The sequence below is a fragment of the Balaenoptera ricei genome, chromosome 7 (assembly GCF_028023285.1).
Source record: "Balaenoptera ricei isolate mBalRic1 chromosome 7, mBalRic1.hap2, whole genome shotgun sequence".
NCBI lineage: Eukaryota > Metazoa > Chordata > Mammalia > Artiodactyla > Balaenopteridae > Balaenoptera > Balaenoptera ricei.
The window spans coordinates 14,312,413-14,329,379 of record NC_082645.1 but is presented as its reverse complement, the minus strand read 5'-3'; the positions used below and the strand labels follow the sequence as shown (position 1 = coordinate 14,329,379).

The following is a 16,967-nucleotide window of genomic DNA, read 5'->3' as shown; positions in this document are numbered from 1 at the left end:
CTGCTGTGTGACCCCTGGGAAAGCCTGGCCTTCCACCTGCCCATCTGCCCGGCTGTCTGTGTGCCCCTGCCTGCCCGGGAGCCTCTGTGAGGCTGCAAGGACGTACATCCTGTCGCTGTGGTCCCCTGACTGCAGGCCCTGCCCGGAGGAGGAAGTGCAGTGGTGATGCCCAGCCCCCCGGACGCAGCTCATTCCGTGACCGACCTCAATCGAGGCCGTGGCCGCGGAGGCGCCCGAGGAGATGATGAGGAAGGTGAAGGCCCGCTGGGGTCTCAGCGGCTGGGTGGTGGGTGCCCGGGGGAGCTGAACGCCCCTCTGTGTGTGTGAGCCTGAGGGCTCCGGGTGCTGGGGGAGGCGGGAGGAGGTCTCCATCTCTGCTGGTCTCTAGAAGGGCTTTTCTAGCCTGGTCCAGAGCCTGGGGACCAGGGCTTCCGTCCTGGGCCCCTGGGCTGGGCTTTTCTCGCCAGCCCTATGCTACATGTTCAGATGTGGGTGTATGTCCCACACATGCAGGGGGCGGGCCAGGCTCTGGGAGGAGAGAGGGGTCCAAGCGGGGCCCCTGGGGTCAGCCGAGGGGTGAGTGCCAGCACGCTTGTTCCCCGCCCTGTGTTGGCTGGGCTGGGGTGGCTTGCCGGGGCCAGGTCTTCTGGGTGCCCCTCCTCCGGTCTGGAGCTTGGGAGCAGCCCTGGGCTCACTCCTGACTGTGAGGCCCTAGGCTGTGCGTCCTGCTTTGCCTGCCATCTGTCACGTGGAGCCAAGGACGCTTACCTGTGAGGAGGGGGCGCGTGGTGTCTGTAAAGTGCTGTGCTCGGTGGGCAGGGAGCGATAATTGGTCCCTAGTTCGAACGAGACTGGCCCCGGGGGCCCTTTCGTTCTTCTGGGTTTGGTGGCCGGGTGTGTGGCGCAGCTGGCCTGTCCCCTGGGGCCACTGGCCATCCAGGAGGAGAGGAGGGGGCCTGGCAAGATGGCCCGGACGAGACCTCTGGGCCGTGAGAGAGGCTGGGGAAGGGGCACCCCCCTCCCATGCAGCACCCCGGCCACAGGAAGCTGTCGCTGAGCCCTGGTACTTAGAGGCACTCAGCCGTGTCCTGTGAGCCTCTTGCCCCACCCAGGGAGGGACCACTGGCCCTGGGTCACAGCCCAGCCCGGACAGGCTGACCCATGGACGCTGTCGGGGAGGTTCGTTCTGCCACCAGCTCCCCTCTTTCTGCCCTGCCCGGGGTTGGGCCTTCCGAAGCTCTCCACACCCTCTGCTATCTAGCTGCACTGAGGATGTGGTGAGAGCAGTTAGGGTGGCACCGATATGGCTTCCTGGACCACTGGGCTTGGGCTGAGCAACTGCGACCTTGGTGTCGTCTGTCGCACCGTCGAAAAGGCTCCCCTTTGTTTATTACAAGGGAGACGTGCGTGACGAGTGTGCGATGGGTGTGACACAGGCGAGTCTGGGGCTCCCCGAGCCACTCCGTAGCCCTGGACAGGGGGCAGCCGCCAGCCCCCTGCTCACCTAGCTCATTCTCCAGACCCGGCCCAGTGGTCCTGTATCCCCTGAGCCCCTGTGGCCCTGCACCTCCTGACACCCAGAGCCCCCCTGCTGCCCGCAGTGGTTGTCTGAGCGTAGCGTGGCCTGCTACCCGGGCGTTGAACGGGTGGAGCATCTCTGTCCCCAGGGCCCATGGCTGGGGCTCCCCTCTCGGCGAGGAGAGGGCTCTGAGCTTGTGTGTGTCCCAGGTGAGGGCTGGACAGAGCCACCCTGGGGCGTCTGTGGGGGTGGGGACAGATCGGGCATGGCCCAGCGGCTCTTAGGTGGCAGGGTGATCGGGTGCGGTCTGGGCACCCCAGAGGCTGGTCAGAAAGGCCTCTTCCCCAGTGTCTGGGGCGTGGCAGGAGCCCTAGCTATGGAGGGTGGCACACAGGTAGCCATCGGTGCTGTGGAACTTTGCTGCACCAAATTTTGTCCTGGTCCCTGTCCTGGGGCAGGTGGTGCCCAGCTTGCTTTTCCCCCAGTAGCCGCACTGGGAGCTCCCCCTGAGGACGAGGACCCAGGCTGTGTGCCCTCCTCCCCTTGTCTGTAAAGTGGGATGGGTACAGTGAGCAATAAACAAGGCCGAGGCCAGCACACACTCGCTGGGCGATGCCCTGAGCCTCGACGGTGCCGTGGGTACAGTGACTCCCGTGTCAGAGGCAGGCACTGAGGTGTAGCGAGTTAAGCCGTTCGCCTGAGGTCACATGGAGCTGTGCTGGTCACCGCCTTCCACACTGACTTTGCAGGGCTGGGACCCACTGGAGCCAACACACGTTACCCAAGACCAGGGCTCAAATTCGTGTGAATGCCAGATCTAACCCTGATCCTAACAGCCACCTTCATGGCGAGCTCTCTGCGTGTCAGGCTGAGGACTTTCCATACACAACCCTCTCATTTTGCATAACAGGAAACTGAGAGATGGGCTCTTTTGTTCAAGGTCAAGACTCTGACCTCAAAGTTCACAGCTCAGATGAGAACATGCTGTGTGTCGACCCTGTGCCCAGCCCTGTAATGGAGCTGGGGACACAGAGAGGGCTGGACACTGTCCTCGATCTCAGGCTGTGCAGGCTTGGGCAAGGCCAGAGGCAGACACTCAGGCAATGAGGAGAGTTGGTACAGGCCCTAAGTGGTACAGAGTGGGGTGGAGGAGGGAAAGGGCAGGGGCAGCTTCACAGAGGAGGTGTCGCCTGAGCAAGGTTTTGGAGGATGAATAGGAGTCTGCTGTGTGCACATGCATGCCCGTGCATTCAAGTACAGAGTGTGTGCACGTGACTTCTGTCTGGCATCTTGGGATGCCATCTGTCTGGACTGGGAGGGTGGGTTTGTGTCAGGTCCAGCCGTCAACTGTGTGAAGGCTGTTCTGAAAGTCTTTTAGGGGATCCCCTGTAATTGGGTACCTACTATGGACCAGGTACAGAGATGTTTTACAGACATGAGCCTTAAGGTGGGCACTAATGTCCTTTTTTTTTTTTTAAATTAAATTAATTAATTAATTAATTACTTGGTTGCGTTGGGTCTTCATTGCTGTGCATGGGCTTTCTCTAGCTGCGGCGAGCGGGGACTACTCTTCGTTGTGGTGCGCGGGCCTCTCATTGCAGTGGTTTCTCTTGTTGCGGAGCAGGGGCTCTAGGCACGTGGGCTTCATTAGTAGTGGCACGCGGGCTTAGTGGCTCAGCGGCATGTGGGATCTTCCCGGACCAGGGCTCGAACCCGTGTCCCCTGCATTGTCAGGTGGATTCTTAACCACCGCGCCACCAGGGAAGCCCGCTAATGTCCTTTCTATTTTCCGACAAGGCACTTGAGGTTGAGAGAGACGGTCAGAGTCCCTTTTCTCAGGGTTCTTCTCACCGCCTGGTGTAGTCTCACCATGGCTGCCCTCTTCTCGAGGCCTGAAGCTCTCTCTGGTGGCTTCCGCTGGCTGGGGGAAGCACACAGCTGTGTTTGATGCCTGGGGCCAGGTGTGCACGTCTGTGCGTACTTCGGGGCCTTGGCGTTCTCAGGAGCCCTGATAGCCGGCCGGGCACTGGTGACTCCACTGATGGAGGGCATCTCCTCAGGGAGAAGGAGAGGCAGGGGGTGCACAGGCTCACTTCGCAGTCCTCCTGCCCGACGGTTCGCTCCAGTGGCCCCTGCTGACTCCTGCAGGTTCTTTCCCACCTGCAGGTTCTTCCTCTCTCTGGAGGTGGCGGGGCTGTGGGGTGGGCGTTGACGGCTGAGTCACCTACTTGTGCTCAGTGTCCAGTGGGCTGGGTATCCCCGCAGCTCCGCCCTGTTCCCATGGGGCCAGCCGGATGTGGCTGCCAGGGGAATGGGGAGCCTGTGGATTGAGGGAAGTGCCCGTTCTCTTTCCTTTACTTTCTTCTTCTTTTTTAAAATCTTTTCTTGGCCACGTTGTGCGGCATGTGGGATCTTAGTTCCCTGACCGGGGATCGAACCTGCGCCCCCCCCCCCCCCCCCCCCCATGCATTGGAAGTGTGGAGTCTTAACCACGGGACTGCCAGGGAAGTCCCAAAGTGCCCGTTTTCCTGCTCGTGGTTTTGCTTTTCTCCTCTCAGTTCGGTGTCAGCCCTTGGCATCCAGCTGCACTTCGCCCATGGAGTGTCCTGACTGTTGTAGCACAAAGCTGTTGGCGGCTGCTCCCCAGTGCGCCGCTGCCCCCGCACCCGCCACTCTCACCTTTCCTCTCCATCCTTTGCGACCTCTAGTCATCTTGAGCGACTTGAAATTCCCTGGTAACGGACCTCATCTTTCTGGTCCTCCTCGCCTTTGCTGCAAGCTCTCCCCTCTGTCTGAGCTGCCACTTCCCCCGGGAAGTCTTCCTTGATTGCCCGGCCTGGATAGGATATCCATCCTGGGCTCCCGCAGGCTCGTGTACCTCCCTCTCTCTTGGGACTGGACACACGTCTGATTGATTTGCTGCCCCAGCGGAGATGAACAGGGCTGGGCACAGAGCGGGCGTTTGGCAAGAGATGGCCGAATGCATTACATGATGAGAGAGAGCGTCTGAGAGCTGACGGGCCTCGCCCTGGCTCCTGGGCAGCTGGCGGAGGGGGGAGTGGGGCAGCACAGGCCATCCTAGGGTCAGTCAGGGGTGGGAAGGGTCCAGGCTCTGTTCTGGGGCATTCCAGCCCCATCTGGTACTCATCCCTGCCAGGGGCCCACCTGTTTGTCTCCTCCACCTGCCACCCTCACCCACTACCACCTGCTTACTTGTTATTCTTGTTGGGTTTTGGCCGCCGTCTCTGCCGACCATCTCAGTGTTGTCCTTTTTGCTTGCCTGCCCAGGCCTGTGGAGGGGAGTCTTTGCCTCCCTCTCCCCCTGCACACCCCACCTCCTGTCTGCCTCAGTATCCCCTTTCTGTACCCCCATCTCATGTTTTTCTCTGCTGTCTTCCCATTGCCCTCACCCTTCCTTGCTCCTCTATTTTCTCTCTCTCTCTCTGCCCATAGAGAACTCTGGGATTGGAGGGAGCAGGGGCTGGGAGAGGGGAGTCCGGGAGAACCTGGTGGGCCAGCCTTTCTGGCCAGGGCTTCCTCTCAGGCTCCTGGTCCAGCTCCCTCTTTTTCTAGATCTTTCCCCCTCTCCTGGCCTTGGGTCTCTCTCTCTCTCTCTGCCTTTACCCACCCATCTCCCCATCTGTGTCCTCAATGTCCTCTCTGCTGACACAGCTGAGAAGGGACAGCTGTGACTCGCAGAGGGGCGAGTCTGCCTCTGGGATTTGGGGAGTAGAGTGTGTGGCTGTGAGCCCACGTGTGTGTGCCCTTGTGTGCCTGTGTGTGTGAAGGCACGTGTGCCGGTGTCAGTGCCAGGGGTGGGAGGGAGTCTAGATATGGGCTAGAATGGGTCACAACTGAAACTCTAGTCAGATTGGGAGCTGACTCCTAGGGATGGCAAGAGCCTGACGCCCAGCCAGCCCTCCCTGCCCTCCTGGTCCTGGGGTGGTCACTTCCCTGCCCCTCCCTCTGGTATTTATGAGCCTTGGGCCCAGGAAAAGGAGTCATGTGGGGAGGTGGGGCTGCCCCTACTGGCCCCCTCATGTTCAGCTGCCAGGGTGGGGATGGAGCACCCAGGGGTGCAGTGTAAGGTCAGCTAGGAGGGGCGCCCGACCCCTCATACTGCTGTTTCGGTTACTACAGCAAGTCTGTCCTAAGTTCCTCCTCTTGACGGATGGGTGAGCCCTGTGTAGAGGATGAAGAGGGTCTCAGTCCTGCGCTTGGGGGTCACAGCAGCCACAAGACCTCTGATGGTCCCGGTGCCCTGGGCTGGGTGATATTGGCCATGGGCCTCCCAGACCCTGGCTGGGGTGGGGAGGGGTCTGCGGTATTGGTGACGGGGCCTTCTTGGTTTGGCTACTTCCCTTCTCAGAGTAACACACTTTCTTTCTCCCTCTGCCTTGGCAGGTCCTCCAGAAGCTGGGGAAGGCGGATGAGACCAAGGATGAGCAGTTTGAACAGTGTGTCCAGAATTTCAACAAGCAGCTGGTGAGTGTGGGTGGCCCTTGGCCTTAGGGAGCTTGTGAAAATGGAACTGTGGCTGCCAGGTGGAAAATGTCAAGAGTTGAATTTGTGGGCTAGGGGAACTTGAGAAGAGGATCAGTGTGGGCTGGCGAGGTCATGGAAGACTTCTTGGAAGAGGAAGCACCGGCACTGGGTGTGGACCGTGGCGGGGGAGAGGAAGGAGGGGCAGGGGTATACCTTAGGTCCTTGGTAACACTTAAGGTTGGGGTGGGAGCTGGCATTAGATTGTGCCCAGGCTCTGGGAGACCTTGAATGTCAAGGCAAGTGGGATCTCTAGAAGCTTCTTGTGAGGAGAGTGGTATCTGCAGGGTTTAATGCGGGAGCAGAGCAGACTGGCTTTGACTTGGGCACCGGCTGAGTGTCGACCGTGCCTGGTTGAGTGGCAAGCTCCAGGCCCGGCCATTTGTAGATGGCTTGTGGGTGCCTGTAGCAACCCTGTAAGGCAGCTGGTGTCACTGTGCCCCTTTCACAGATGAAGCAGTTGAGGCTCAGAGAAGTTGGGTGATTTGCCCAAGGCCATCCAGCTTTGGGAGTGGATTCAGACCCATACTTGTCTGATTCCAAAAACTGCAAGGGACTTGAAGGGCATCCTTAGCAATTCCTTTTACAGGCCAGGGGCCGGTGACAGGAGGGCCTTAATTATGTTGGCAGCCTGGGGGCAGTGGTTAGATCCCAGGGAGGACTTCCTGACCAAAGGTCTCTGAATACCCTGATGGGTTGTACCTGAGACCTTCCCCGCTCAGGTCTGCTAAGTCTAGAAGAAGCTACTTTGGTGGCTGTGTCTGAGCGTAGTAGAAGAGGGGAATGAAGTGACCCTGGCAAGTCTCCCCTCACTGGGCAGGGCCAAGGAAGCAGAGGGAGAGAGCTGGGCCATGGCTCCGTGCTTCTGCGGACTAGCCCCAGTGAGTGACAGATGGGGATGGGGGCCAGAGGAGGCCACAGGAATGGGCATGGCTGTGGGGAGTGAGGTCAGGGTCTAAGCTCTGCTGGGAAAGGGGCCAGGTGGGCCTAGACTGGGGGCTGGGAGGGCCCAGGCCTCTTCCTACTCCTTGTCCACATCTGATGCCTCAGAAAGCACGGAAGGTACCCCCCAGAGCCTCTGCGGCTGGAATGGAACCTCTGGGGGAAGGGGCCTCCTTTGGAAAACTCTGACAGCCCACTGGCCAGGGGCTGGGAGCAGCTGGGAGAGGGCTGAAGAGCATGCTGGGAGAGGGCAGGGGTGCATGCTGGGAGAGGGCAGGGGAGCAGCTGGGAGAGGGCAAGGGAGCAGCTGGGAGAGGGCCAAAGAGCATGCTGGGAGAGGGCCAAAGAGCATGCTGGGAGAGGGCAAGGGAGCATGCTGGGAGAGGGCAGGGGTGCATGCTGGGAGAGGGCAGGGGTGCATGCTGGGAGAGGGCAGGGGAGCAGCTGGGAGAGGGCAAGGGAGCAGCTGGGAGAGGGCCAAAGAGCATGCTGGGAGAGGGCAGGGGAGCAGCTGGGAGAGGGCAGGGGTGCATGCTGGGAGAGGGCAGGGGAGCAGCTGGGAGAGGGCAAGGGAGCAGCTGGGAGAGGGCCAAAGAGCATGCTGGGAGAGGGCCAAAGAGCATGCTGGGAGAGGGCAAGGGAGCATGCTGGGAGAGGGCAGGGGAGCAGCTGGGAGAGGGCAGGGGTGCATGCTGGGAGAGGGCAGGGGTGCATGCTGGGAGAGGGCAGGGGAGCAGCTGGGAGAGGGCAGGGGAGCAGCTGGGAGAGGGCAGGGGTGCATGCTGGGAGAGGGCAGGGGTGCATGCTGGGAGAGGGCAGGGGAGCAGCTGGGAGAGGGCAGGGGAGCAGCTGGGAGAGGGCTGAAGAGCATGCTGGGAGAGGGCAGGGGTGCATGCTGGGAGAGGGCAGGGGAGCAGCTGGGAGAGGGCAAGGGAGCAGCTGGGAGAGGGCCAAAGAGCATGCTGGGAGAGGGCAAGGGAGCATGCTGGGAGAGGGCAGGGGAGCAGCTGGGAGAGGGCAGGGGTGCATGCTGGGAGAGGGCAGGGGAGCAGCTGGGAGAGGGCAGGGTTGCAGCTGGGAGAGGGCAAGGGTGCATGCTGGGAGAGGGCCAAAGAGCATGCTGGGAGAGGGCAGGGGTGCATGCTGGGAGAGGGCAGGGGTGCATGCTGGGAGAGGGCAGGGGAGCAGCTGGGAGAGGGCAGGGGAGCAGCTGGGAGAGGGCCAAAGAGCATGCTGGGAGAGGGCCAAAGAGCATGCTGGGAGAGGGCAGGGGAGCAGCTGGGAGAGGGCAGGGGAGCAGCTGGGAGAGGGCTGAAGAGCATGCTGGGAGAGGGCAGGGGTGCATGCTGGGAGAGGGCAGGGGAGCAGCTGGGAGAGGGCAAGGGAGCAGCTGGGAGAGGGCCAAAGAGCATGCTGGGAGAGGGCAAGGGAGCATGCTGGGAGAGGGCAGGGGAGCAGCTGGGAGAGGGCAGGGGTGCATGCTGGGAGAGGGCAGGGGAGCAGCTGGGAGAGGGCAGGGTTGCAGCTGGGAGAGGGCAAGGGTGCATGCTGGGAGAGGGCCAAAGAGCATGCTGGGAGAGGGCAGGGGTGCATGCTGGGAGAGGGCAGGGGTGCATGCTGGGAGAGGGCAGGGGAGCAGCTGGGAGAGGGCAGGGGAGCAGCTGGGAGAGGGCCAAAGAGCATGCTGGGAGAGGGCCAAAGAGCATGCTGGGAGAGGGCAGGGGAGCAGCTGGGAGAGGGCAGGGGAGCAGCTGGGAGAGGGCTGAAGAGCATGCTGGGAGAGGGCAGGGGTGCATGCTGGGAGAGGGCAGGGGAGCAGCTGGGAGAGGGCAAGGGAGCAGCTGGGAGAGGGCCAAAGAGCATGCTGGGAGAGGGCAAGGGAGCATGCTGGGAGAGGGCAGGGGAGCAGCTGGGAGAGGGCAGGGGTGCATGCTGGGAGAGGGCCAAAGAGCATGCTGGGAGAGGGCAGGGGTGCATGCTGGGAGAGGGCAGGGGAGCAGCTGGGAGAGGGTCGAAGAGCATGCTGGGAGAGGGCAGGGGTGCATGCTGGGAGAGGGCAGGGGTGCAGCTGGGAGAGAGCAAGGGAGCAGCTGGGAGAGGGCCAAAGAGCATGCTGGGAGAGGGCCGGGAGCAGGCTGGGAAAGAGCTGGGAGCAGGCTGGGAGAGGGAAGGGGAACAGCTGGGAGGGGGCTGGGAGCATGCTGGGAGAGAAGGCTGTGGAGCAAATAGTGGGCCGGGGAGCCTGCTGGGGGAGGGCTGGGGTGCATGCTGGGAGAGGGCAGGGGAGCAGCTGGGAGAGGGCAGGGGAGCAGCTGAAAGAGGGTAGGGGTGCATGCTGGGAAAGAGCCGGGAGCAGGCTGGGAGAAGGAAGGGAACAGCTGGGAGGGGGCTGGGAGCATGCTGGGAGAGAAGGCTGCGGAGCAAATAGTGGGCCGGGGAGCCTGCTGGGGGAGGGCCGGGGTGCCAGCTGGGTAAGGGCCCAGGACCAAGTCTACCCTCACCTGCCAGAGAAGCTGAACTGAGGGGTTTCCCAGAGCAGGGTTGGGAGCCCCCATGGCTGCTTGTCCCCCAGGCCAATAATGTTTCAAGGCCCAGAACAGAGACATCTACTGGCTGTGTGGCTCTGTGTGAGCCCTTGCCCCTTGGGCCTCAGATTTCTCACTTGCAAAATAGAGGTTTGAACAAGAACTCTGAAGTTCCCTCTGGGTCCCTGGCTCTGGGCAAGGAGTCACTCACTGATCTTTGCCCAGAGGGGCTGGGGAGTGAGGCCAGGGCTAAAGATAGCCAGTGCTGGTGGCTCCCTGGCTGTGGACATGGGCGGTCATTTGAGCTGGTGCTCTGCCTTCAGGCTGGGTGGGGTGGTCGGCTTCTCAGGGGCCAAGGGTGGAAGTAGGGTGGGCAAATTTGAGGTCTCGTTTGAGGCTTGGGGTAACCCTCCCTTAGGAGTTAGGGCAGCTGGGCAGTTCTGGATTTGATTGGTGTGTGGAGATGACTAGGACGTGGGGGTGGGGTTCAGGATTTACAAAGGTGTGAGGGTCACTATTCTCAGGGGAGTGAATTCAGGGAGCTGCAGGGCTTGGCGGGGGGCCGGGGGGCTTGGGAAAGGCCAGGTGAAGCTTGAGCACAGGGAGCTCTGCTCTTCACCTGGGAACACCAGGCCTAGTGGGCCAGCCCTAGTTGAGTTCAGGATGGCAGGGAGTTTGGGCTTCAAGGAAGTGACTCTCCCACCCCTTCCTATGGGGGTGGGTCCTAGGAGAGGGTGCCGGTCGCCTTGCTGTCACCTGCTCTCACAGGGACCCAGTTGACACAGCTCCTCTGGGCCTGCTCAGTGTTAGTTGCGGCGTCCCTGCCCCCGCGACCCGTCCCTGCACTGTGGAACCCTGGAGGGCCCGCTCACACTCCCGCCCACCTGAGTCCTTCAGACCCAGCTCAGGCCCTCCCGGAAGCCATCCTGGGTCCTCCAGGTGGCCCAAGCTCTTCCTCCTAGGAGCCACCTGGACCTTGCACCCCAGGGCTCATCGTTGCTGTTTATCTGTCACTGAGGTGGGGCAGGTCTGATTCCTTCTCATCCCCCAGGATGCACCCAGGGCTCTGCTCCAAGGGGGCATCGCTGGCTATCTGTCGTTTGAAGATCCTCTGGCATTGATTGCAGAGGGGCAAGAGTCAGCTGGAGCCAGAGAGGTCCATGCAGGGGAGGACTTCCCTGCCCCCTGGATTCCCTGGGAAGATGGGGGCTGATGTCAGGGAGGCAGGGATAGCCTTTGGAGGGAGGTTCGGGGGAACATGGGCTGCCTGCTGGCCGCCGCATGGAGCTGCACCTGCCGTTGGTCCCAGGCTGTGGTGCCCTTCCTACACTGCCAAGTCCGGAGCCAGGAGAGCAGGCTGAGGGGCAGTGGTTCCAGAACGTTATCCTTCCCCCGGCTGCTCTGCAAGGCGTTTGTCAGAGCCCAGGAGCCTCCGGAGAGTTGTTTCTCAGAGCCAGTGTGGAGGGGAGCTGGCTTGGGCGCCCGCCTGAGGAGGCAGCTGGCTGGGGGCCCCGGGGTGGGGGGCGTCGACCCTGGGACCAGCTGCAGTTGGCACAGGGCGGTCCTTGCACATCTGTACCCAGCGTGCCTGCTCACAGCGTGGCCTTGTTTGGGAAGCACAAGGGGCCCTGGTACGGCCTGAAGCCTGGGCCTGAAGCCTGGGCAAGCGTGGCAACCCACCCCACGGGCGACCCCTTTCTCAGGGGCCATTGGAGACAGACGCTGGGGGACGGTGGGGAGGGGAGCGAGATGATGGAGGCTAAGCTGGGTCTGGAAGATTGTGTGACATCAGATGAACACAATGACATCACATCACAAACATACTTAAATCTTCATCTCTACCACCAAAGCACTGAATTGTGAAGACTGGGAAGGCTACATCAGGAATGGGGTGGACCCTTCCTTGTCCCCCAGTCCCGTGGGGTCCACATGCGATCCCTGAGGGAATTCCAGAGAGGTTTGAATGCTTGTGGATTGGCTTTTTGTTTCGTACTTTAATCTTTTATCAGCACACCTCAAACTTGGATGTTCCTAAGAATTATGTGAGGCCAGGGTTTTATACTCCAAAACTCCACTGAAGGAGTTTTGGAGAGGGTTTCCTTTTTTTAAATGTGATGTGCTGAAACCCTCCTTGCACGGTGTCTCTGCTGTCCCATGGAGGCATTCGTCATAACGAGTAGGCAGCTGCCTGTTCCGGCCCCTTCGTGACCCATTCAGCAAACTGGGGCCTGAGTGGCCAGGTCTTGGAGGTTCTTGCCGGCACTGGGAGAGCCTGTGTGACCCTGGGCAAGTCATGCAACCTCTCAGTTTTCTCTTCATTAGGTGGAAACAGTGGTGTTGAGAGCTGGTGTGTGGAAAGTGCCGGTCCCACTGAGCAGCTGCTGCCCGGAGCTCTGAGGACACCAGGGCAGGAGGAAAGGGCTCTGGCTGTAAAGAGGGGGGCCTGTTTGCAGGGGGACAGGAGAGGTTTGAGGGTGCTGGGGGTGAGCCTGTGCAGGGGGGCTGGGTCCCTGCCTGCCCTCGGCTGGAGGCTTGACCTGCAGGGGTGGACCACCACCTTCCGTCTCCTGCGGGAGCTCCAGGTTGGCCGGGTGGAGCTCTGGAGGGGCGCAGGTCTCCTGGGACTGTGGCTCGATGCTGTCATCTATCTAACCCTCCACCAGGGGGAGGGACTTCAAAACAAGGTGTCACTGAGGCGGAGGCTGGTGTCAGGGTAGGGAGAGCCCAGGAGTTCAGCCTCGTGCTCTGCCGTTCACGGCCCTCCAGAGGCCCCGGTCTCCTGTGTCCCCCTGGGTCCCCCGTCATCGTCCTCAGTGTACAGCCCACTTCCTGAGGCTGGCTGGCCTTCACGACCTCGGGCCCGGCCCAGCTCGCTTAAGCCATTTCCCTGAAGGCCTGTGATGTGCCAGGCGCCCCTGCAGGCACTCGACGCACATTTGCTTGTGGTCTCCCAGGCTGGGGTCATTCGACCCAGCTGACAGGCAAGGAGACCGAGGCTGAGAGAGGCTACGTGTCTGGTAAGGGACAGAGCTGGGTCTTCACGGCCCCAAAGCCTATGTGTGCTTTCTCCCCCTTTCCACACGGCTTCTGAAAACTTCAGCATCTCCCTGGCGGTGGTCTCAGGCCTTCCCCGCTGGCCTCAGCCTGCTCACCCCTCCTCGCACCTGGAGCTCAGCTTTCCTGCCCCTGCCCTCTGTGGTGCTGATGGCCAGAGGGAGTTGACGCTGTGCCTGGGGTTCCACCCTCTCTGCTGGCCCTGCCTGCTGTGCCAGGAAGCCCCGGGCACTGCCCTCCCAGCTCAGGGTGCTTCACTCCCTGGCGCATTCTCCCTCATCACCCTTTCCTCCTGCATCTTCCCTCTCAGCTGGGCCAGTGTCCCGAGAGGCCTGGACATGACCCCCACACTTCTCTGCACTCCTTCCAAAGGCCTCCCCTTCCGGACCTCTCCTCTCCCCATCAGAACCCTCCTGACCCTGGCGGGATGCAGTGGGAGTCCGCTGGCCTCAGGCACCAACCACCTAAGCTTTCAGGACAAGGTGCTGGGTGGTTCCTGTACCCCCAGTCGTGTTCCTCGGCTTGTTGGTCGCCTGGTTCGTGGTTACCCGAGGGCAGGCCTGCCACATGCTGGTCCCATCCTACACCTGGGCTGTGCGTGTGTGTGGCCTTCGGCCGTGCTCCAGTGTCTCGTCCAGGGTGGAGGGGTCTCTGTCTTCTTGCCTTCCTCACAGGGCTGAGAATAGTGTCTGAGAGAGAAGGTGCGGACACCCTTGGGTGACTGTTCCTTCGGGCACAGGGCTCCTGAGAGGGAGCTCAGTGTGTCAGTGGCCAGAGAGGTGATAGCTGCCATGCCCTGGCGTGGGGCGTTTTCCTATCTGGTATCCTGTAGGCCCCCAGTGCCTTGCCGTGGACAGCCCATCCGTGGCGGGTGTCCATGAGGTGCAGGAGGCAGAGGGCAGGTGTGGGCTGTGCCCCAGGCCCTCACCTTCTTCTCGTCTGCCTCTTTGCAGACGGAGGGCACCCGGCTGCAGAAGGATCTCCGGACCTACCTGGCCTCGGTCAAAGGTAAGGGGCAGACCTGGCCTGGATGGGCGGGCCTCCTGGGACGCAGAGAGGGGTCCCTCCCGCTGTGGAGCTGATGGGCGCAGAGCTGGGAGGGGGCAGCAGTCAGGGATGTCCACCTACCTCCTGGGACTTCAGGGGTGGGGCAAGGGTAACCCCCCCCCCAGCCCCCCAATCAGGGCTCCCCATGGCCCTGGCTGCAGCATGGCCCTTCTGCCCCACAGCCATGCATGAGGCCTCCAAGAAGCTGAACGAGTGCCTGCAGGAGGTGTACGAGCCTGACTGGCCTGGCAGGGATGAGGCGAACAAGATTGCTGAGGTGAGTGTGGGACCGGTGGCCTCGGCCCTTCCCCAAGGGCCCTTCTGACCTCAGCTGGCCGCCTGTTGCACCCTGCTGCTGGTCCCCACGTGCTGTGTGCTCTTGGGCCAGTCCACCTCCCTCTCTCAGGGTCCATTTTCTCCTCTGACAGCCCTCGTGCTGAGACGGGTTTCCTGATGAGATCCTGAGGCACCTCTCCTCTCTGTGTTGTGTCTCCTGGCTCAGGAAGCCTCCCTCCCTGGCCCCACCAGCCCCGGGCTTATCTGATCCTCGTGGTCACCTTGTGAAAAGGCAGGAGGTGTGACCCCATTTTACAGATGAGGAGGCTGAGGCTCTGAGGAGCTGCCCAGCCGGGAAGCGACGGGCCGAGCTGGCCCCCGGGCCCCTGGGAGGTGAGAGCCGGGCCGGCTGTGGGCCAGCTAGCTCCCCCGGTGCACACTGCTGTGCTCTTGCCTCCTGCAGAACAATGACCTGCTCTGGGTGGATTACCACCAGAAGCTGGTGGACCAGGCGCTGCTGACCATGGACACGTACCTGGGCCAGTTCCCTGACATCAAGGTGAGAGGCGCTTGGCCTGTCCACCCTGCTGCGGCCTGGCAGCCTGTGTCGGGGAGCTGGGGAGGGAGAGAGGGACGGGGGTGCCGGGGCGGGGGAGAGGGCAGCCTGGGGCTGAAGGCAGGCCTCCCGCTTCGCCTGACACAGGGCTGCGCCCTCTGAGACCAGCCTGCCAGCCCCCAGAGCTGGGCCTTTCTGAGCTGGAAGCCCTGTACCTTTGGGTCTCCAGACTATGGAAAGAGACCTCATGGGGCATGTAAGTGTGTGGCCGTGTCCCTGTGGAGTGCCTGTAGGGTTGATGAGGTGTATTAAGGGGCTGGAAGGCCTGGGTATGTGTGCCCTGTGCTAGGCTCTGTGTGCTTGGAAGGGAAGGTGGGTATAGTTGTGCGTGTCGCCTCTTACCTGGGTGTATTTGTACGACTTCGCGTGTTCAAAAAGCCAGCTGCCTTTGCTGGGCCCGGGTGAGTTAGGACCCGTCAGTGGGCCAGGATCTCCGCCGAGGTGACTGGGACCCCAGGTACTCCGGACATGCAAGCAGAGTTGTGTGGAGCTCAGGTGGTGACCGTAGTGCTGGACCCGATCCCCTGGGTGGTTGGGTGCAGGAGTCCCACTCCACGCTGGCCCCCTCGGCCACCCAGTGCAGATGCCTCAGGCTCCCAAAGGTGCCTTACGGGGAGAGTAGGAGGGAGGCAGGTGGTGGTGGCCCAGGGGGAGAGAAGCCCAAGGCCCAGGAGGCCTCTTTAAGGAGCTGAGGGCCAAGGGAGGAGAGGCTTATCGGACACGGCTGGCAGGAACTGACAAAAACGGTTCACTGTTGCGAGGACCTCCATATGAGAAAGGACCGCAGAGGGCACGGACTGTCTCGAAGGGTGAGCTCTTGGCCACCAGAAACGTCCGAGAGACAGTCTCAGGCACGTGTTAGACGGACTTGAGCCTGGAGTCGGCCGCCCTGAGCCCTCCGGGTGCATCTGGGTCACCGTGCCCGTGACCCAGTTCCCCCGGGTCAGCATGTCAGCGTGGGCGCCAGGCCCTGTTCAGCCCCCTCCTCCTTCCGTCCCCCAGTCACGCATCGCCAAGCGCGGGCGGAAGCTGGTGGACTTCGACAGTGCCCGGCACCATTACGAGTCCCTCCAAACGGCCAAAAAGAAGGATGAAGCCAAAATTGCTAAGGTGAGGCCGGGGGTGTTGGGTGCTGCCGGGAAGTCTCCAGGGAGGGGCAGCAGGGCCGCAGGGGTCCCAGGTCCCCCCACCCCCACCCCGGGGAGCCTTCTTCCTGTGCTGCGTTCACCGCACCCTTTGCAGTCTTGTTTGTCACTGAGCCCTGGCCTGCGGGCATCCTCAACGCCCTTGCCAGATGGCTTCACGGCTGGGGACTAGTCGTTCTGGCCGAAGGGCTGGGGTGGGGACGGCGCTGGGCCCAGGGCCTGAGTGAGAGGCTCTTGTGGGCCCCTGGGTGAGGCCCCCCTCCTGGCCCATCCCGTAGTGCCGCCCTGGCCCCTGGCCCCTCCGCCTGCTCTGAGGCTGCTTTCCAGGATGAGAACAGGCCTGGCTTGGGTTTCACTGGCCCGGCCCCTCCCGGCCTGGCGTGCTCTGGCTGGAATTCCTTCACCAGATCCCAGGCGACCCTGACACAGCTGGAACAAGCCGGGGGTGGGGGGTGGGGTGAAGGTTGCACACACACTCTCCAGGTGAGGGTCTGAGGGCGGAGCCCCCCGCCCAGCCCGGGGCAGGACTGCGCTTGCTGAGCCCCTCTGCCCCTGCTAACGATTCTCACATTTTGCTTTGCAGTTGGAGTTCACCCCCTTCTCCGCCCCGCTCGGGGCACCCCTTAATTCTCAGCCTCGGGGCCTTTACCTGCTCTGGGGGGCCGGCCCTTTGGAGGGTGGCAGGTGTCTGTCACTGCACTGGAGACTGTTTGGACGTGGTGTTTAATGTCTGTGTCTCTGTTTCTTTCTCCCCACCTCCCTCCTGTTTCTCTATGCTCCTTGGCCTTGACCTTGACCTCCCCTCCCCCCCCCCAGCCTGTCTCGCTGCTTGAGAAAGCCGCCCCCCAGTGGTGCCAAGGCAAACTGCAGGCTCATCTCGTAGCTCAAACTAACCTGCTCCGAAATCAGGTGACACTGGCTTCTAACCTTGCACGTGCTGGCACTTTCTGGTTTGTCGTCCTGTCCTTGGTGCTGGGTGGTGCTGGGCGCCCATCTGCCCAGACGCCCTGGGTGGGGGGGGGGGGGCGGGGGAGGGCTCCTCCAGGGTTGGGAGGCAGGGCTGTTTTCATATGTCTCTGCTGCGAGAGCTCCTGCTTCTGAGATCTGAGGTCCAATGCAGGAAGCGGACAGAAGCTGGGGGCTCTGGGTGACCTGGGATGGGCCCACCTCTGTTGCGTGGTGCCCGGGGCTCTGGTTGTTCTGGGACCGACACTGAAATCCTAGCCTCCAGGAGCCCAGAAAAACCTCGGAACCTTTGTCCTCTGTGAGGGCTCTTGCGGGGAGGGCTGTGGTGTCTTTAA

At 62.1% G+C, this 16,967-nt stretch overlaps 1 protein-coding gene across 9 annotated transcripts in view; it reads left to right on the top strand.

Moving 5' to 3' along the window:
* The window catches only part of BIN1 (bridging integrator 1), a 58,696-nt gene that overhangs the window by 22,817 nt on the left and 18,912 nt on the right, over positions 1-16,967 (top strand). For all 9 annotated transcript variants that reach the window (XM_059927683.1, XM_059927679.1, XM_059927688.1 and 6 more), the window contains exons 2-6: positions 5,924-6,004; positions 13,536-13,590; positions 13,812-13,906; positions 14,369-14,464; positions 15,524-15,631. In XM_059927683.1, the coding sequence (XP_059783666.1) occupies positions 5,924-6,004; positions 13,536-13,590; positions 13,812-13,906; positions 14,369-14,464; positions 15,524-15,631 (435 nt within the window). The remainder of the gene's footprint in view (positions 1-5,923; positions 6,005-13,535; positions 13,591-13,811; positions 13,907-14,368; positions 14,465-15,523; positions 15,632-16,967) is intronic.